We start from the raw sequence: 22,273 nt of genomic DNA on the forward strand, positions 1-22,273 counted from the left end.
GCTGGAGGTATTCCCACCATTGGCTGGAGGTATTCCCACCATTGGCTGGAGGTATTCCCACCATTGGCTGGAGGTATTCCCACCATTGTTATATCCATGACAGGAAGCGTATCAGTGAAAACTTTTGGGAAAGGGTGAAGAATGGTGAGGTAGCCCAAATAGGGTAGCGTATAGGCTGTGAACTAACCAACGTCCCGGCCGTTGGACAGAGCAACAGTTCCTCGTTGGTGGATGAGCGTTATGTGGAAGACGGCCTTCATGGCAGGTTCATCAAAACAGGGGAAGGCTTTCCTGGCGAACGTAGCCTGCATCTGAGACGTGGCGACAACTCTGGAAACAGATCAGATACAATATCATGTTACAGGATGAAAAGAACTGTTCAGGCTGTCTACTGAGAGGATTCATACAAACCAGGGGTCTACTGTATGTATCAAATCAAATGTATTTAAATAGCCCGTCTTACATCAGCTGATATCTCAAAGTGCTGTACAGAAACCCAGCCTCAAACCCCAAAAAGCAAGCAATGCAGGTGTAGAAGCACGGTGGATAGGAAAAACTAAATAATAATAATAATAATATATCCCATTTAGCAGACGCTTTTGTCCAAAGCGACTTACAAGTCGGCTGGGGCCACTACTTTTACATATGGGTGGCCCCAGCGGGAATCGAACCCACGACGCTTGGCGTTGCAAGCGCCATGCTCTACCGACTGAGCCACGTCCGGTGAACAGAACTACCTAGAAAGGTCAGAACCTAGGAAGAAACCTAGAGAGGAACGAGGCTATGAGGGGTGGCCAGTCCTCTTCTGGCTGTGCCGGGCGGAGATTATAACAGAACATGGCCAAGATGTTCAAATGTTCATAAATAACCAGCAGGGTCAAATAATAAAAATCACAGTAGTTGTCGAGGGTGCAACAAGTCAGCACCTCAGGAGTAAATGTCAGTTGGCTTTTCATAACCGATCATTAAGAGTATCTCTACCGCTCCTGCTGTCTCTAGAGAGTTGGAAACAGCAGGTCTGGGACAGGTAGCACGTCCGGTGAACAGGTAGCACGTCCGGTGAACAGGTCAGGGTTACATAGCCGCAGGCATAACAGTTGAAACTGGAGCAGCAGCACGGCCAGGTGAACTGGGGACAGCAAGGAGTCATCACCTGGTCATGCTGCTGCTCCAGTTTCAACTGTTCTGCCTGCGGCTATGGAATCCTGACCTGTTCACCGGACGTGCTACCTGTCCCAGACCTGCTGTTTGTAGTCTGGGGGGATCAGACTAGTATCAGAGAGGTAGGGCTGAGAGGATTCATACCATACAGAGGTCTACTGTATCTAGTATCATCCAGGGGTCTACTGTATCTAGTATCATCCAGGGGTCTACTGTATCTAGTATCACCCAGGGGTCTACTGTATCTAGTATCACCCAGGGGTCTACTGTATCTAGTATCATCCAGGGGTCTACTGTATCTAGTATCATCCAGGGGTCTACTGTATCTAGTATCATCCAGGGGTCTACTGTATCTAGTATCATCCAGGGGTCTACTGTATCTAGTATCATCCAGGGGTCTACTGTATCTAGTATCATCCAGGGGTCTACTGTATCTAGTATCATCCAGAGGTCTACTGTATCTAGTATCATCCAGGGGTCTACTGTATCTAGTATCATCCAGGGGTCTACTGTATCTAGTATCATCCAGTGGTCTACTGTATCTAGTATCATCCAGTGGTCTACTGTATCTAGTATCATCCAGGGGTCTACTGTATCTAGTATCATCCAGGGGGCTACTGTATCTAGTATCATCCAGGGGTCTACTGTATCTAGTATCAGAGAGGAAGGACCAGGGGTCTACTGTATCTAGTATCATCCAGGGGTCTACTGTATCTAGTATCAACCAGGGGTCTACTGTATCTAGTATCATCCAGAGGTCTACTGTATCTAGTATCAGTTGGTACTTACTTTTTACCACCATCTTCTGTATATTCACTCCTATAGAATCCTTTCAGGTCATCAGCCAGCTCTCCCTGGAAGTCTGTTGAAAGTCTATAGGACTTCCCAGCAGTTAGCTTCCCATTCAGCTGAATGACCAGGTACTCCGTCTTCACCTGCAGCCAGCTCGTCTTTACGGTGGGAGCAGTCACTCCATCCAGGCCAGTCAGTCTAGCATGGTGGCCGTTGAGCAGAGTCAGGTTCAGCTTGTTACAGTGGATGACGATCAGATCTGTGTCCTTCTCACACTGGAACACCACAGCTGACTGTCCTGTGAAGATGAAGAGGCCAGAAGAGGCGTTGACAACCAGTCGAGGCCAGAGGGTGATGTTGTAGGAGACAGGAGACAGGGAGTCAGGCAGTCTGTAGTGTTCCCAGGGGTCTTTAGGAGTGGAGAGGGTGGAGGAGGTGGTTGGAGAGGCAGTGGTCAACATGGCCACACCATCCACAGGTTTATTCTGGTTCTCGGTCTTTTCCTTATCGTAGACTGCTGCCAGGGCTATGATGATGACCACTGCTACAGCCCCCATCAGAAGACATGCTAGCCCCATGTTCTTACTGATGTAGAAGCCTTTAGCCATAGCTGATGCCTTGCTGGAGGTGGTAACAGGGAGATGGCAGAGCAACCTGTGGTCTCCGGTACTCGGCTACGCTCTGTCTTTTCACTCCTCAGTTAAAGGATCAACTATTAGCCTGTCTGTGGACCTGTGGTGTTAGTTTAGAGAGACAGAGAGAGAGAGAGACAGGGAGAGAGAGAGACAGGGAGAGAGAGAGAAAGAGAGGGAGAGAAAGAGAGATATATATATATATATATATACACATGATCAAATACAAATCTTAGAATTAACTATTAAAGACTACCAGAACCCACTGGATTCTCCAATTACATTGAATGAAGACAGGACAAAATACAAAGTCTCCAACTCAAAACGGCCTGTGGTGTTGATGGTATCCAAAATGATATGATAAAACATACAGATCACAAATTCCACTTAAACTGTTTAACATCATCCTCAGCTCTGGCCTCTTCCCTAATATTTGGAAGTAAGGACTGATCACCCCAATTAACAAAAGTGGAGACAAACTTGACCCCATTAACTACTGTGGGATATGCGTCAACAGCAACCTTGGGAAAATCCTCTGCGTAATCATTAACAGCAGACTCATACATTTCCTCAGCGAAAAAGTGAAAACAATGTACTGAGCAAATGTAAAATTGGCTTTTTACCAAATTACCGTATGACAGACCACGTATTCACCCTGCACACCCTAATTAACAAACAAATTAAAACAAAGGCAAAGACTTTTTGTTGATTTCAATAAAGCTTTTGATTCAATTTGGAATAAGGTCCTGCCATACAATTTGATGGAAAGTGTTGTTGGAGGAAAACATACAACATTATAAAATGAATGTACACAACAACAAGTGTTCGGTTAAAATTGGCAAAACACTGGCATTTGAAATGTCTTTATTCTTTTGGAACTTTGAGTATAATGTTCACTGATAATTTTGGATTGTTTATTTTACTTTTTGTTTATCTATTTCACTTGCTTTGGCAATGTTAACATATGATTCCCATGCTAATAAAGCCCCTTGAATTGAAATTGAATTGAGAGAGATCACAGAGTGGGAGGGGTGTCACAGAGTGGGTGGGAGGGGCGTCACAGAGTGGGTGGGAGGGACGTCACAGAGTGGGTGGGAGGGACGTCACAGAGTGGGTGGGAGGGACGTCACAGAGTGGGTGGGAGGGACGTCACAGAGTGGGTGGGAGGGACGTCACAGAGTGGGTGGGAGGGACGTCACAGAGTGGGTGGGAGGGACGTCACATAACGAATTTTCCAAATGGGACAAACATCCAATCGAAATACTGCATGCAGAGTTTTGCAAGACTGAATTGCATGTGCAAAGAAAAACTCAACATTACTCATGTAGAGCAGAACTGGGCCCTCCTCATTCAAATATAAAAAAGATAATTAATTTGTAGAACCATCTAAAAACAAGTGACCCCAAAACATCCATCACAGCTCTACAATGTCAAGAGATGAAACCAGAGAAGAGTCCCCTCAGCCAGCTGGTTCTGAGGCTCAGTTCACAAACCCAAACCAACCCCATAGAGCAAAATGAAAAATATATATCATTTTGGAAAGACACCACAAAAAATTCGAAGTAAACTTCAATGCTATTTGTCTCTAAACAGACGGTACATGGTGTCAGGCTATCTGACCACTGTGACTGATAGAAAACACTGACTAGGTACAGACTCAGAGAGGACAGTCTGGCTATAGAGATCGGTCGTTACAGACAAACCTGGCTGCCCAGAGAGGACAGTCTGACTATAGAGATCGGTCGTTACAGACAAACCTGGCTGCCCAGAGAGGACAGTCTGGCTATAGAGACCGGTCATCACAGACAAACCTGGCTGCCCAGAGAGGACAGTCTGGCTATAGAGATCGGTCATCACAGACAAACCTGGCTGCCCAGAGAGGACAGGCTGCTCCAGGGGAGAGGTTGAGACAGAGCTGCATTTCCTATTACACTATGACAAATACTCAGACCTAAGATATTTCTTTCCCAAATTCTTTCCCTAAAATCCAATATTTATTGGGTGAAAAACTAAACTGTGCAGTTGACAGCCAAATATATGTCCTCCTGCCACAACTTGAGGGACAGCCAGTGAAAAGTGCCAATGTCAATCATTTTTCCCATTTAGTTTTGTTTGGTCTTTCATACCATGTCATGTGTCTTCTCAGTCATGTTGACACTGGTCTTCTCAGTCATGTTAACACTGGTCTACTGCCATGTCATGTGTCTCCTCAGTCATGTTGACACTGGTCCACTACCATGTCATGTGTCTTCTCAGTCATGTTGACACTGGTCTACTACCAGGTCATGTGTCTTCTCAGTCATGTTGACACTGGTCTACTACCAGGTCATGTGTCTTCTCAGTCATGTTGACACTGGTCTACTACCAGGTCATGTGTCTTCTCAGTCATGTTGACACTGGTCTACTACCATGTCATGTGTCTTCTCAGTCATGTTGACACTGGTCTACTACCAGGTCATGTGTCTTCTCAGTCATGTTGACACTGGTCTACTACCAGGTCATGTGTCTTCTCAGTCATGTTGACACTGGTCTACTACCATGTCATGTGTCTTCTCAGTCATGTTGACACTGGTCTACTACCATGTCATGTGTCTTCTCAGTCATGTTGACACTGGTCTACTACCAGGTCATGTGTCTTCTCAGTCATGTTGACACTGGTCTACTACCAGGTCATGTGTCTTCTCAGTCATGTTGACACTGGTTTACTACCAGATCATGTGTCTACTCAGTCATGTTGACACTGGTCTACTACCAGGTCATGTGTCTTCTCAGTCATGTTGACACTGGTCTACTACCAGGTCAAATCAAATCAAATTTATTTGTCACATACACATGGTTAGCAGATGTTAATGCGAGTGTAGCGAAATGCTTGTGCTTCTAGTTCCGACAATGCAGTAATAACCAACAAGTAATCTAACTAACAATTCCTAAACTACTGTCTTATACACAGTGTAAGGGGATAAAGAATATGTACATAAGGATACATGAATGAGTGATGGTACAGAGCAGCATAGGCAAGATACAGTAGATGGTATCGAGTACAGTATATACATATGAGATGAGTATGTAAACAAAGTGGCATAGTTAAAGTGGCTAGTGATACATGTATTACATAAGGATGCAGTCGATGATATAGAGTACAGTATATACGTATGCATATGTGATGAATAATGTAGGGTAAGTAACATTATATAAGGTAGCATTGTTTAAAGTGGCTAGTGATATATTTACATCATTTCCCATCAATTCCCATTATTAAAGTGGCTGGAGTTGAGTCAGTGTCAGTGTGTTGGCAGCAGCCACTCAATGTTAGTGGTGGCTGTTTAACAGTCTGATGGCCTTGAGATAGGAGCTGTTTTTCAGTCTCTCGGTCCCAGCTTTGATGCACCTGTACTGACCTCGCCTTCTGGATGATAGCGGGGTGAACAGGCAGTGGCTCAGGTGGTTGATGTCCTTGATGATCTTTATGGCCTTCCTGTAACATCGGGTGGTGTAGGTGTCCTGGAGGGCAGGTAGTTTGCCCCCGGTGATGCGTTGTGCAGACCTCACTACCCTCTGGAGAGCCTTACGGTTGAGGGCGGAGCAGTTGCCGTACCAGGCGGTGATACAGCCCGCCAGGATGCTCTCGATTGTGCATCTGTAGAAGTTTGTGAGTGCTTTTGGTGACAAGCCGAATTTCTTCAGCCTCCTGAGGTTGAAGAGGCGCTGCTGCGCCTTTTTCACGATGCTGTCTGTGTGAGTGGACCAATTCAGTTTGTCTGTGATGTGTATGCCGAGGAACTTAAAACTTGCTACTCTCTCCACTACTGTTCCATCGATGTGGATAGGGGGGTGTTCCCTCTGCTGTTTCCTGAAGTCCACAATCATCTCCTTAGTTTTGTTGACGTTGAGTGTGAGGTTATTTTCCTGACACCACACTCCGAGGGCCCTCACCTCCTCCCTGTAGGCCGTCTCGTCGTTGTTGGTAATCAAGCCTACCACTGTTGTGTCGTCCGCAAACTTGATGATTGAGTTGGAGGCGTGCGTGGCCACGCAGTCGTGGGTGAACAGGGAGTACAGGAGAGGGCTCAGAACGCACCCTTGTGGGGCCCCAGTGTTGAGGATCAGCGGGGAGGAGATGTTGTTACCTACCCTCACCACCTGGGGGCGGCCCGTCAGGAAGTCCAGTACCCAGTTGCACAGGGCGGGGTCGAGACCCAGGGTCTCGAGCTTGATGACGAGCTTGGAGGGTACTATGGTGTTGAATGCCGAGCTGTAGTCGATGAACAGCATTCTCACATAGGTATTCCTCTTGTCCAGATGGGTTAGGGCAGTGTGCAGTGTGGTTGAGATTGCATCGTCTGTGGACCTATTTGGGCGGTAAGCAAATTGGAGTGGGTCTAGGGTGTCAGGTAGGGTGGAGGTGATATGGTCCTTGACTAGTCTCTCAAAGCACTTCATGATGACGGAAGTGAGTGCTACGGGGCGGTAGTCGTTTAGCTCAGTTACCTTAGCTTTCTTGGGAACAGGAACAATGGTGGCCCTCTTGAAGCATGTGGGAACAGCAGACTGGTATAGGGATTGATTGAATATGTCCGTAAACACACCAGCCAGCTGGTCTGCGCATGCTCTGAGGGCGCGGCTGGGGATGCCGTCTGGGCCTGCAGCCTTGCGAGGGTTAACACGTTTAAATGTTTTACTCACCTCGGCTGCAGTGAAGGAGAGACCGCATGTTTCCGTTGCAGGCCGTGTCAGTGGTACTGTATTGTCCTCAAAGCGGGCAAAAAAGTTATTTAGTCTGCCTGGGAGCAAGACATCCTGGTCCGTGACTGGGCTGGATTTCTTCCTGTAGTCCGTGATTGACTGTAGACCCTGCCACATACCTCTTGTGTCTGAGCCGTTGAATTGAGATTCTACTTTGTCTCTGTACTGACGCTTAGCTTGTTTGATAGCCTTACGGAGGGAATAGCTGCACTGTTTGTATTCAGTCATGTTACCAGACACCTTGCCCTGATTGAAAGCAGTGGTTCGCGCTTTCAGTTTCACGCGAATGCTGCAATCAATCCACGGTTTCTGGTTAGGGAATGTTTTAATCGTTGCTATGGGAACGACATCTTCAACGCACGTTCTAATGAACTCGCACACCGAATCAGCGTATTCGTCAATGTTGTTATCTGACGCAATACGAAACATGTCCCAGTCCACGTGATGGAAGCAGTCTTGGAGTGTGGAGTCAGCTTGGTCGGACCAGCGTTGGACAGACCTCAGCGTGGGAGCTTCTTTTTTAAATTTTTGTCTGTAGGCAGGTATCATCAAAATGGAGTTGTGGTCAGCTTTTCCGAAAGGGGGGCGGGGCAGGGCCTTATATGCGTCGCGGAAGTTAGAGTAACAGTGATCCAAGGTTTTTCCACCCCTGGTTGCGCAATCGATATGCTGATAAAATTTAGGTCATGTGTCTTCTCAGTCATGTTGACACTGGGCCACTACCAGGTCATGTTGACACTGGTCTACTACCAGGTCATGGGTCTCCTCAGTCATGTTGACACTGGTCTACTACCATGTCATGGGTCTCCTCAGTCATGTTGACACTGGTCTACTACCAGGTCATGTGTCTTCTCAGTCATGTTGACACTGGTCTACTACCATTGCTTTAATGTATTATTCTCATTAATATTGTTGTTAATGGTAATCACATTTCCACTCCTACTATTGTTATTGCCGTTGGTCCCACCATTGTTGATATATATATATATCAAACTTGATATACTTGACAATCAAACTTGACTATCTAGAGGAAGTAAAAGTCGTAACAAGGTTTCCATAGGTGAACCTGCGTAAGGATCAATCTATAAGTATCTATCTATCCACACACTTTGACAATGTAAGTCATTTAACTTGCCATGTCAATAAAGTCTACTGAATTGAATTGAGAGAGAAAGCATAAGTATAAAGGAAATGTCTTTTGTACATCTCAACTAGAAGAAAACAGTGTGCTAGAAATTGAGACAGACAGAGAGGGGGAGAGACAGAGAGGGGGAGAGACAGAGAGGGGGAGAGACAGAGAGGGGGAGAGACAGAGAGGGGGAGAGACAGAGAGGGGGAGACAGAGAGGGGGGAGAGACAGAGAGGGGAGAGACAGAGAGGGGGAGAGACAGAGAGTGTCACGAACCGGCTCAAAGCCCGTAACAAAGGGAGACAACGTGGAGATAAGGAGTAACAAAATATATATTTATTAACCAAAGCAACTAATGAAAATATACAATGGTGTGTAATCAGTAGTGTAAGTGAGTGTTTTGCAGGCATAAATGTGATAATGCAGGGTGTTGAAAGATGCTAAAGCGAACAACCAAAAAACCACCAAGAAACACAAAATCTATAAAGGTGTCTGCATGGAGAGAGTCTCCTCCATGAATGGGGAAGTGGTGTATTTATCCTGGGAGACACTGGGCCCAGGTGTTTCCCATGTAGCTGACGACCCTCCCAACTCCGCCCACCGGCATCCTAATAAGGAAACAACAAAGAGAGAATACGGCAGACAGAGTGCGAGGGTCGTCACATTCCCCCATAAAACCGGGGCCCTACAAGGACCCCGGAACAAAATATCCGCCTCTAAGTTTCAAATTGACACAGCTTCTGCACCACAAATTGATGAGGGGTTACATGTTCACACTTACAATTTGCCCCAGCCAACCTCCTCCACAGGCCTTAGCAACCTTCGCACAGGAAGCAACATTTAAGAGGAAAGAAGAAAACAAGACCAGGAGGGAGCAGACAGGACACAGAGAACATGACAAACAATGGTCAGTCACGTAAACATTTAGGACCAGGGCCACGACAGAGCGCATCAGCAATCACGTTTTCAGTCCCCCGGATGTGCCGCACATCGAGATGGAATGATTGTAAAAATAAACACCATCGCATTATCCTCTGGTTTGGACACATCATGGACCTCAAAAACGTGAGGGGGTTATGGTCGGTGTAGACCACAATAGGTACTACCCCCGACCCGACATACACTTCGAAGTGTTGTAGCGCCCAAATGAGTGCTTACGCTTCCTTTTCAATGACCGAATAGTGCAACTGATAATCTTTAAACTTTTTGGAAAAGAAACTAACAGGCCTCTCAACCCCAGACACATCTGCTTGCAGCAAAACTGCACCTGCCCCCACATGACGAGCATCCACCTGCCCCCACATGACGAGCATCCACCTGCCCCCACATGACGAGCATCCACCTGCCCCCACATGACTAGCATCCACCTGCCCCCACATGACTAGCATCCACCTGCCCCCACATGACTAGCATCCACCTGCCCCCACATGACTAGCATCCACCTGCCCCCACATGACTAGCATCCACCTGCCCCCACATGACTAGCATCCACCTGCCCCCACATGACTAGCATCCACCTACCTAGCATCCACCTGCCCCCACATGACGAATATCCACCTGCCCCCACATGACTAGCATCCACCTGCCCCCACATGACTAGCATCCACCTGCAAGGTAAATGACAAATCCACGCGAGAAGCAGCCAGCACCGGAGTTGAGGTAAGCAACCTCTTTGCATCTTCAAAAGCGTGTTGACAACAAGTAGACCAAACGTAAACAGCCTTAGCTTTCAGCAGATCTGTCAAGGGAGCGACCACAGTGGAGAAGTTATTACAAAAACTACGGTAATAACCAATCATCCCCAAGAAACGCATCAGTTCCTTTAGTAGTTGTTGGTGGAAAAGCATCAATAGCCACCACTTTAGCCCAACAGGACGCACTTCACCCTGCCCAACCACTTTTCCAAGGTATGTAACGGTCGCCTGAGCAAACTCACATTTAGCCAGATTGATTGTGAGGCGACCAGCAGCCAGACGTTCGAACAAGGCTTGAATACGGGACAGATGTTCTTCCCAAGTATCTGCATACATCACTACGTCGTCCAGATAAACAGCGCACCCGGTCAGACCGGCGACAACCCTGTTCATAAGTCGCTGAAAAGTGGCAGGTGCATTGCGCAGACCGAAACTCATAACCGAATACGAGTACAGACCAAAGGGTGTAATAAAGGCAGAGATTTCACGTGCCCTACTCGTCAGTGGCACCTGCCAATAGCCTTTTAACAGGTCAAACTTGCTCACAAACTTAGCTGCACCGACTTGATCAACACAGTTTCTCTGAAGAAACCATAGAACCGCTGACGAATGGAGTCAGCACCTCCAATGTCAATATCATGTTCTATTAAGTTTGTACGTGTAGGTGTATCAGAAAACAAACCTGGAAATCTCTTTCCGCCAATCAACAGGTAGGTGAGTGAGAAGACTGAAATTCAGAAACACTGGATATTTTAGACAATCTCCTCTGCAATATACAATCGTCAGGACCAGGAACATCTTCCTCCTCATGCCCAGATCTAACACGACTGGAACCCAAGGAAACAACGGTATCAGCCAAAAGAACAGGTTTACCGTCCTCTGTAGAATCCTACTGTTCAGTCTTAGAGGAACGTGCATAATAGGGTTTTAACAGATTTACATGGCACAGCTGGTGTGCTTTCCTCCGTTCTGGAGTGGCAACTAGATAATTTTGCTCAGTGCACTGGCGCACCACTGTATATGGACCTTGAAACTTGGCTTGAAAAGGAGAACCAACAATTGGCAGCAGAGCAAGAACCTGGTCACACGGACTAAAGTGACGAGGCTCAGTTCGGCGATCAAATATGCCCTTCATCCTCTCCTGTGAAGATGATAACTTCTCTTTAGCCATTTCACCGGCGGCATACAGCTGTCGCCAGAAATCACACACATACGATAACAGGGACTGAGGAGGCTCGGGAGACTTCCAGTCATCCTGGAGAACAGATAAAATCCACGCACCCTATGTCCAAAAACAAGGTCATTTGGACTGAAACCTGTGCTCTCCTGTGAAACCTCCCTAGCGGCTAATAGTAACCAAGGCAACCCCTCCTCCCAATCCTTATCCATCTCAGTACAATAACCTATCAACAAAGACTTAAATGTTTGACGGAAACGTTCCAGTGCTCCTTGACTTTGCGCGTGATAGACAAATTGTGTTTAATATGGAGCTGTTGAAGAACCTGACTAAACAGATTAGAGGTGAAATTAGATCCTTGATCACTCTGAATGACCTTAGGGATTCCAAACAATGAGAGAAACTGAGTCAAAGCTTTTAACACAGACTTAGTCGTGATAGATCAAAGAGGATATGCAGCAGAAAACCTAGTGGTCTGACACATCACAGTGAACAGGTAACTGCTACCCTTTTTAGAACGAGGCAGAGGACCCACAGTCAATCAGATACTCAAAAGGTTGGCTGAATACAGGAATAGGAAACAATGGTACTGGTTTAATAGCTTGATTAGGCTTACCAGTTAATAGACAGGTGTGACAAGTTGATAAAATCAGAAACATCCCTCTTTAATCCATGCCAAAAGAAATGTCTTATGCGATTGTAGGTTTTCCTCACCCCCATATGTCCAGCAACGTCGCTGTGAGAAGTTTCCAACACCAACTCACGAAGCTTAACTGGTACAACAACCTGACTAATTGCCTCCCCCAGAAAACTACTATCATCAGACACCCACTTTCTCATCAGGACATCCTCTTGGAGAAAATAGCCATGGGCGACATCTCCCAACTGTTCTACAGACACAATTTGGTCACGCAACTCTTCTAACGTGGGGTCATCCCGTTGTGCATTGATTAGATCTGAGCGGGTTACAGATAACGGGATAACAGGGAAAACAGTGACATACTTTGTATTATTATCATTAGTCGGCGCAGTGACCAGTTCGCCACGGCTCATAGAACGTGTCACTGCACACGCAGAGAACACCTCTGGGAAACTCTGTACACTCATCAGGAATCCCAACAAATGACGGCTTAGTGGAAACCACTAGAGATGGAAACACGACATGCCATACACGCTCACCAGCCAAGTTATTCCCAAGGATAATGTCAATACCCGCAATAGGCAACGAAGGACGCACCCCCACAACAACTTCACCCTTCACCAGCCCACAATCCAACATCCGTTTATGCAATGGAACCAACGGTGTTAAAACCTATTCCCCTAATTAGAACACTATTCCCCCAAATCAGTCTCAGCAGAAAAGGGTAACACAGACTCCAACATAAATGTGTCAGAGGCACCTGTGTCTCTCAGGATCTTCACTGGCACTAGGTCTTTACTTCCTACAGACACAAAACCTTCCGTAATGAAAGGTAAATAGTCTGGATCAATATGGACTTTCACATTCTCCTGGGCCTGAGGAAATGAGTCATAGGTGAACTGATGTGGAACAGGTGCAGCTAACGCGGTAGGCTTAGATTTAGCGTAAGCACCCTTTGACCTGAGAAGTGGACCGTCGTTTTTCCAATGACCTGAACCTTGACAGTAGTGACACTCCTGCCCAAAGTCAGCTTTACCATGGGAGTCAGGCTCAACCCTAGTTGACTAGAACTCTGCCCGTGAACCAAAGTATCTCGGTGAGCGAAGCCCATATCTATCCGAACGCCCCCACTCTTTCCGAATACGGGGCTCTGCAAAGACACTTGAGTCAACACATACTCGTCCGCCAAAACCGCAGCTTCAGCGACATTCTTTACTTTCTGTTCGTTAATATACGTGGCAATACGATCAGAAAAAAGAAGAAGGCTACTCGGACTAACCGATGGAATGGCCATTGTAACGTTATGGGGAGACGACAAGTCCTCAGCAGAGGCTGGCCCAGTGGTTCAAGAATACCACTCTCCATCAGATTGGCCTTCAATATCAACCTAATAGAACTCTTTAGACATTTATCACTAATTTCAACCTTGTAGTGTTCCGCGACCTTCAACAGCTGATCTTTAGTACCTAAAGCGAACAATTCCTGCGATGGAAAGCGAATGAACTCATCTACATAAGACGCCATAATCACAAAAAAAATTCGCTCTTCCCCTCTGCTGAGCACACCAGACCACAACCCGAGAATTGACAATCACCACAGAAGAGATGAGATACAGAACTTCCCCAAAACCTACAATAACTCAACCCTAGTCTGATTTGCGGTGGGTATTTACACACTGTAGCCCGCTGGCAAGGGAAAACTCCCCAGGATGCTGGCACATTCCACCAGGATGTGCCCCCGCGACAACTGCTCAGTCCCAGCACCACACAAAAATAACATTAACCATGCCCAACATATTACAAAAAATGAAACACGTCGCTTAACCTCAGGGGGAAAAGGCTATAGCTCCGGGTAGCAAGATTCACTACCCTACCCAAATCTCCCACCGAGGTACACAGCAGATTACTCACCTCAGACTGACGTCCCAACAGAAAGTAGAACAAGAGTTTCCAGGCTAGGCAGGGCCTGGAAACTAACCATTATACTCTCTCCAACACAGCACACAAACCAAACAAAAAAGGTAACCAATACTGGGCCTATCAAACTCAAACAAAATATGCAAACCAAACACGTACCTCCACGATCTCCCAAACCAATAGTTCAAAGATCCCGGGCGAGCCCCCACTTGTCACGAACTGGCTCAAAGCCCGTAACAAAAGGGAGACAACGTGGAGTTAAGGAGTAATAAAATATATATTTATTAACTAAGTAACTAAGTATAATACACAATGGTGTGTAATCAGTAATCAGTAGTGTAAGTGAGTGTTTTGCAGGCATGAATGTGATAATGCAGGGTGTTGAAAGATGCTAACGCAAACAACCAAAAAACCACCAAGAAACACAACAAAATCTATAAAGGTGTCCGCATGAAGAGAGTCTCCTCCATGAATGAGGAAGTGGTGTATTTATCCTGGGAGACACCGGGCCCAGGTGTTTCCCATGTAGCTGACGACCCTCCCAACTCCGCCCACCAGCATCCTAATAAGGAAACAACAAAGAGAGAATACGGCAGACAGAGTGGGAGGGTCGTCACACAGAGACAGAGACAGAGACAGAAAGACAGAGAGAGAGAGAGACAGACAGACAGAGAGAGAGAGAAACAGAGCTCTTATTGGTAGACAGAGTAATATCATCCTCTTATTGGTAGACAGAGAGTAATATCAGCCTCTTATTGGTAGACAGAGTAATATCAGCCTCTTATTGGTAGACAGAGAGTAATATCAGCCTCTTATTGGTAGACAGAGAGTAATATCAGCCTCTTATTGGTAGACAGAGTAATATAAGCCTCTTATTGGTAGACAGAGTAATATCAGCCTCTTATTGGTAGAAAGAGAGTAATATCAGCCTCTTATTGGTAGACAGAGTAATATCAGCCTCTTATTGGTAGACAGAGTAATATCAGCCTCTTATTGGTAGACAGAGAGTAATATCAGCCTCTTATTGGTAGACAGAGTAATATCAGCCTCTTATTGGTAGACAGAGTAATATCAGCCTCTTATTGGTAGACAGAGTAATATCAGCCTCTTATTGGTAGACAGAGTAATATCAGCCTCTTATTGGTAGACAGAGTAATATCAGCCTCTTATTGGTAGACAGAGTAATATCAGCCTCTTATTGGTAGACAGAGTAATATCAGCCTCTTATTGGTAGACAGAGAGTAATATCAGCCTCTTATTGGTAGACAGAGAGTAATATCAGCCTCTTATTGGTAGAGAGTAATATCAGCCTCTTATTGGTAGACAGAGTAATATCAGCCTCTTATTGGTAGACAGAGTAATATCAGCCTCTTATTGGTAGACAGAGTAATATCAGCCTCTTATTGGTAGACAGAGTAATATCAGCCTCTTATTGGTAGACAGAGTAATATCAGCATCTTATTGGTAGACAGAGTAATATCAGCCTCTTATTGGTAGACAGAGAGTAATATCAGCCTCTTATTGGTAGACAGAGAGTAATATCAGCCTCTTATTGGTAGACAGAGTAATATCAGGCCACCTTACCTTGTTGATACACCTGGCAACAGCGTAGCAGCTTGATGGGTCTCTGATTGAAGACTAAACAGCTCTGCTGATAGTTGTCTGTCTGCTAGCTGATCTGAGCCACAGCCAGTCTTTCATTACATGAGACAAACACACAACACAAGGTACACACTGCATTCAAACCAAGCAGCAGGTCATGTCTACGTCCCAAATGGCACCCTATAAAGTGCAGTACTTCCCGATTGGCCCTGGTCAGAAATAGTGCACTCCTTAGGGAATAGGGCTCCATTTGGGACAGACCCCATGGACTACTGGTTTGGATCCAGTGTGTTTCTCATTGTGTTGTGAACGTATCTAACGTAGTGTCATTCAGGATGCTTCCCATGGGCCATGAGGTTCTGTCGAGTCTTTACTCTCATTAACTGAAGACTTATAGGTTTTATCAAAGAGTCTCTGGAATTAGTCATTACGAGATTAGACTGATTAATCATGGAACCGTAATTACTAGGAAGTCGGGGCACCAAGGAAAAATATTCGGATTACAAAGTTATCATTTCCTAAAATAACGTTTCAGATTTTTTATCTGATCAATTAGTCTTCGACTTAATGAATTATTTACTTTACCTCACGTTAGTCTCATTCCAAACGTTGTAAATTGTTGGTTATCTGCACGAACCCAGTCATCACTATGAGTCACCCATACATCAATTGTCTTAAATCATTTATTTATTACTAACTAAGTCATTCACAGAAATGCATAAACAAACAAGGTAAATGTGGTTACATGAAATGAGAATGTGCCCTAGTTGGCTAAAACGGCCTGGCAGCTTGTTAGACAAAAGGGGAAGTGGGGGTCGACTAAGAAGTCACTACAAAAGTGATAATTAGAACAATTGGAATGCTAATCCTCAAATCAAATCAAATTTTATTTGTCACATACACATGGTTAGCAGATGTTAATGCGAGTGTAGCAAAATGCTTGTGCTTCTAGTTCCGACAATGCAGTAATAACCAACAAGTAATCTAACTAACAATTCCTAAACTACTGTCTTATACACAGTGTAAGGGGATAAAGAATATGTACATAAGGATATATGAGTGAGTGATGGTACAGAGCAGCATAGGCAAGATAATCCTTTGCACATGAACGCTCACTCATTCGGGAACAATTGCAATCAATATATATATTTACGCTCAGTGTGTCGTCTTGATCGCTGGTGAAAAGTTCATTTCTTTTGTAGAATTGTCCGTCTCTCTCTCTCTCTCTCTGTCGTGGTTATAGTGGATAGTTCAGAGTGACATTCATTCATTCATTTCGGTATAGAATGGTTGTTTCGGCGGTTGTCGTTCTTGAAAGATACCGAATTCCTAGCTGCAGACTAGTAAAGACTTGTTCTTATTCTGTCGGTATCGTTAGTCTAAGAGTTTAACCACGTGGTATGGTTAAAAACTTTTGACTCTCCTAATGGAGAAACACATGGTCTGCAACCTTTAGCCATCTCGTAATTGAGGTAAGCTCGGTCTGCTGATCGAAAACCCGAGTGGGGGTTTTATTCGGAAGGGCCGAAAAAGGGCTGTCCCAGGAGGCCTGACCCTAACTGGGCTCAGGGGCGGTCCTCTGATTTAGTTCAAATCGTTTTTTCTTCATTTTCTTTTCAATTTTTTTTCTTCTTTTTAAAAATTTTACCACTTTTTCTTCCCAATTTCGTGGTATCCAATTGTTTTAGTAGCTACTATCTTGTCTCATCGCTACAACTTCCGTACGGGCTCGGAGAGACGAAGGTTGAAAGTCATGTGTCCTCCGATACACAACCCAACCAAGCCGCACTGCTTGTTAACACAGCGCGCATCCAACCCGGAAGCCAGCCGCACCAATGTGTCGGAGGAAACACCGTGCACCTGGCAACCTTGGTTAGAGCGCACTGCGCCCGGCCCGCCACAGGAGTTGCTGGTGCGCGATGAGACAAGGATATCCCTAAGACCTCCCTAACCCGGACGATGACAGGAAAGGATGGCAGTTGATGATTGCCGTTGTGGTCCCTTCTAATGATGTACCTCTCTGACAGCGACAAGGATGGGCCGTGGGTGTCTGGATTTGGGGTCGCCGTTCCGGACCCGTAGTCTGGTCATCGTCCAGACTGGAAGATCTGGCCAGTAACTTAGGCAGATGCTAACAACGCACGCACACTCATGGAATATATATAATTACATTCATTCCCCAATGAGCGGCGTTGTGGCACTCAGTGATGGTTGTATGGGGACTTTGTTTATGGCTCTATCACTTCCTAAGTGTCAAAGGTACTGAACCGAAAAGGAATGAAAGCATAAACAAAAGATTTACAAAATATAGTTCTCACACAAAAATCATCTAATTGGACTATACTCTATATACGTCCAATGTTCTGGCAGAATGACTATCATGGCATTGTCTCTAATGCCATATCTAGGGTTTTCCTTCTTGGTGTGTTGCTTAGGCACTATCCTAAGTTTTTATTTCACCTTTATTTAACCAGGTAGGCTAGTTGAGAACAATTCTCATTTGCAACTGAGACCTGGCCAAGATAAAGCATAGCAGTGTGAACAGACAACACAGAGTTACACATGGAGTAAACAATTAACAAGTCAATAACACAGTAGAAAAAAAGGGGAGTCTATATACAATGTGTGCAAAAGGCATGAGGAGGTAGGCGAATAATTACAATATTGCAGATTAACACTGGAGTGATACATGATCAGATGATCATGTACAGGTAGAGATATTGGTGTGCAAAAGAGCAGAAAAGTAAATAAATAAAAACTGTGGGGATGAGGTAGGTGAAAATGGGTGGGCTAAGTTGATAACTATATGAAAAGTCGACAGCTGTAAGGCACTAGTTTCTACAGGGATGACCTATGGACTTCTGGGAAGAAAACTGGTGAGTGCTGTAGAGTCAAAGGCCTAGAAGTAAATGTTCAACTTTACTTACTAAGGCTGGTATTTTGCTTGGACCCTTAAGTGATCCTAGCATAAATCCTAATTGGATGTTCGGTTGTGCATGTGTGTTTATGCTTACACAAGCGCACCTGTCAAGGGAAGAAAAGACCTTTATCTCCCTCACCAACTTCAAACATCAGCTATCTGAGCAGCTAACCGATCGCTGCAGCTGCACATAATCTATTGGTAAATAGCCCACCCATTTTCACCTACCTCATCCCCACAGTTTTTATTTATTTACTTTTCTGCTCTTTTGCACACCAATATCTCTACCTGTACATGATCATTTATCAATCCAGTGTTAATCTGCAATATTGTAATTATTCGCCTACCTCCTCATGCCTTTTGCACACATTGTATATAGACTCCCCTTTTTTTTTCTACTGTGTTATTGACTTGTTAATTGTTTACTCCATGTGTAACTCTGTGTTGTCTGTTCACACTGCTATGCTTTATCTTGGCCAGGTCGCAGTTGTAAATGAGAACTTGTTCTCAACTAGCCGACCTGGTTAAATAAAGGTGAAATTAAATTAAATTTAAAAAACCAAGTATCCTGGCAGATTACAACTTGTTCAGAATGAGTCTGACGTAGTCAGGTAATTTATCAGGTCAATGCCTGGAGGTCAGTCAGAATTGTTGTTGAGGGAGTCTGTAGTAGTTTTTACTACAAGTGTCTTCCACTATTGTAGTGTTGATAGATATGAAGTCTATTCCATAGCTAAGTCATCCACGGAGGAGCTATCCTCATGATGTACTCTAAGTATTAGACCAGTCGTACGTGGTGTGATCGTGGTTAATGATGTACTCTAAGTATTAGACCAGTCGTACGTGGTGTGATCGTGGTTAATGATGTACTCTAAGTATTAGACCAGTCGTACGTGGTTAATGATGTACTCTAAGTATTAGACCAGTCGTACGTGGTGTGATCGTGGTTAATGATGTACTCTAAGTATTAGACCAGTCCTACGTGGTGTGATCGTGGTTAATGATGTACTCTAAGTATTAGACCAGTCCTACGTGGTGTGATCGTGGTTAATGATGTACTCTAAGTATTAGACCAGTCCTACGTGGTGTGATCGTGGTTAATGATGTACTCTAAGTATTAGACCAGTCCTACGTGGTGTGATCGTGGTTAATGATGTACTCTAAGTATTAGACCAGTCCTACGTGGTGTGATCGTGGTTAATGATGTACTCTAAGTATTAGACCAGTCCTACGTGGTGTGATCGTGGTTAATGATGTACTCTAAGTATTAGACCAGTCCTACGTGGTGTGATCGTGGTTAATGATGTACTCTAAGTATTAGACCAGTCCTACGTGGTGTGATCGTGGTTAATGATGTACTCTAAGTATTAGACCAGTCCTACGTGGTGTGATCGTGGTTAATGATGTACTCTAAGTATTAGACCAGTCCTACGTGGTGTGATCGTGGTTAATGATGTTCCTCCTGAAGGGAGGGTTCTGTTTATTAGTGACATGTGTGTTAACCATTGGAAGACTGGAGATTCCCTTCCACGTGTGGCACTCTGAGTGACTCCTATGTCGTTGTTGTCAAGGGTCATTTGATTGGTTAGGTCTCTAACCTTCTTACTGATTGTAGCTGGACTGACTGTCGCTGGTATTGGTACTGGTGCTCAAGGGGACCAGTTATCCTAACGATTTATTCAGAAATATTATACTACCGGAACACATGATTGGAGCATTTTACTAGTTGTATGTAGTTGAACCTACACAAGGCAAGGAATGATTCTTGTTGCCATTTGTTTTGGAGGTGTACAAGTCCACTGGACTTCCTTTACGACCAGTGTGGTACACCTCAGTAATATCTTAGATGTGTTCTAAGATAATCCCCGTCTAGGGGTCCGTCTGCTCCTCACTGTTCTCATAGGGGAGTTTACAACTAGATTTAATTTATGCTCTGGTGGCCTCGTACGGTGTTGTCCGTAGTCTCAACCCCCCCACCGGCCTCGATGAGGCTCATCATGAGTCTGGGCTACTATTCCCCCCCTTTATGTCTCCGGACCCCTCCACCAGCGGGTGGTGTTGGTATTTGAGGTACACACGAAAAGGTCGGACCCTATGTACGAGTTGTCAGCATCCGTGTTATGAGAATGGCTGTAACCTTCCAACCAAATCTCCTGGTGTTTGTGCTTCAACACCCTCAGTGGCTGTAGAGGCATGTCAGTCACCACCGCGTCCGCGTGTGGCAACCTCTTCAGTACCTGCGAACTGAGACGAGGATATCGCTCTGTGATATCGCAAGGTGTTTCACCAGTGGGAGTCATCGGGTCAGTTGCTGGACTGACGCCATTACTGTCATTGTAAGGGGTGACAGTCCCCAACAACGGGCAAGGTGTATCATTCGAAGGAGAGTATACTCTGCGCATCAATGTTTTTCTTGCTGAGACAGCTGCAGTACTTGCGGAAGTGTCCGAAGGGCACATCCCAACTACCTTATTGCATGACTGCAAGGAGGAGGGAAGTTGCTTATTCACAGAGACAGCTGGCTCGAAATCATGAAAAGAATGGTCAATCGGGTTGGCTGATGGAATGTGTCGAGATATCGTAATATCTCCTTGGATTGGACTCTGCCCCAAGAGGTTTCTAAACGTCTTTTTCCCATGGGGTTCTTTCGACAGATACCCCTCGTGAATGACTGCGTTGCAGCTAGTGTTAGGGGAAGACAGTGTTGTCGGTGGAGGAGGCACGGTGGCCTGTGACCATACCTGGTTGGTTTTCCAATCCATCAATGGGAGTAAACGATCCACCAAGTCTGCTCCAAGTAGCAGGGTTACAGTTTCGAGGCTGGTAACATACACAGGGTGAACGAGAGATACGTCCTTGAAGTGTCGTTTCAGCATGACTCTCAATGTGATAGACGAGGTAGTCTGAGTGACCCCTCAAAGTGTAGTGTCGCATCGTTACACTTTTAACCAATGTTCAGTTGGCTTCAAAGCCCTTTTAAGATCATCAAACAATGTTTGAGAGATGAGTGATATTGTCGCACCTGAATCAATTAGTGCATGACAAGTTAAAGCAATCCTCCAGGACTGTTTCCAGGTATGGGCGTGTTTAGGGGACATGTTCCCCACAAAGTGGTCGTTCGCAATGATGTGATGTGCCATTTCTGTTCAAGGTGGAAGCAGATTGACTTTTCCGATTTTGAGTGGGCTTGGCTTTAACGAAGCGTTTGACCTTTTCCCTCGCAACCTTTGTATCAGAGTCTATAGACAAAGCCCGGGGATTTGTTTCTTGATCAAGCGGGCCCTGGATAGGGTCTCGAGTGAGAGCGGGAGAGATTTTAATTTTAACATCCCTGTGATGGGTGTTAATTCCTGCGGTGTCCGGTAATTCCCCGTCCTTGTGACTTATCTTTGACCCTTTTCTTAAAGTTCTCGCTTTAGTTCTTCAAGTAGTGGAACTTCTGGAGAACCATGGTCTACGTTTTGATCATCCTTTAACCCTTTGTTACCCTTGTGCTCTGACACTGTGGGTTGGGTGCAGGAACGTAGCGAACAGGTCGATTAAAATACTTCACATTTCTCTTACGAATAAAACGTGGGTTTGTCTTGGGAACCTTAGGAAATACACCTATTCCCCAGTCATTGAGGAGACTCTCTCCATGCAGACACACCTGGGCAGGGTGTGTCCCAGGATAAATACACCTATTCCCCAGTCATTGAGGAGACTCTCCATGCAGACACACCTGGGCAGGGTGTGTCCCAGGATAAATACACCTATTCCCCAGTCATTGAGGAGACTCTCCATGCAGACACACCTGGGCAGGGTGTGTCCCAGGATAAATACACCTATTCCCCAGTCATTGAGGAGACTCTCCATGCAGACACACCT

General features: G+C 45.3%; 1 protein-coding gene across 3 annotated transcripts in view; it reads right to left on the reverse strand.

Moving 5' to 3' along the window:
* LOC135549455 (aminopeptidase Ey-like) overlaps positions 1–22,273 on the reverse strand; it is an 80,208-nt gene that overhangs the window by 50,009 nt on the left and 7,926 nt on the right. For 2 of the 3 annotated variants that reach the window (XM_064979436.1, XM_064979438.1), the window contains exons 2-3: positions 1,951–2,685; positions 188–330 (exon numbers count right to left, since the gene is read on the reverse strand). In XM_064979436.1, coding sequence (XP_064835508.1) covers positions 188–330; positions 1,951–2,561 — 754 coding nt within the window. In that variant the 5' untranslated portion in view covers positions 2,562–2,685. Of the gene's footprint in view, positions 1–187; positions 331–1,950; positions 2,686–10,833; positions 11,107–22,273 lie in introns of those variants that run through there. The other variant, XM_064979437.1, reaches the window with a different exon arrangement.

This window comes from Oncorhynchus masou, chromosome 12 (genome assembly GCF_036934945.1).
Source record: "Oncorhynchus masou masou isolate Uvic2021 chromosome 12, UVic_Omas_1.1, whole genome shotgun sequence".
In the NCBI taxonomy this organism is placed as follows: Eukaryota; Metazoa; Chordata; class Actinopteri; order Salmoniformes; family Salmonidae; genus Oncorhynchus; species Oncorhynchus masou.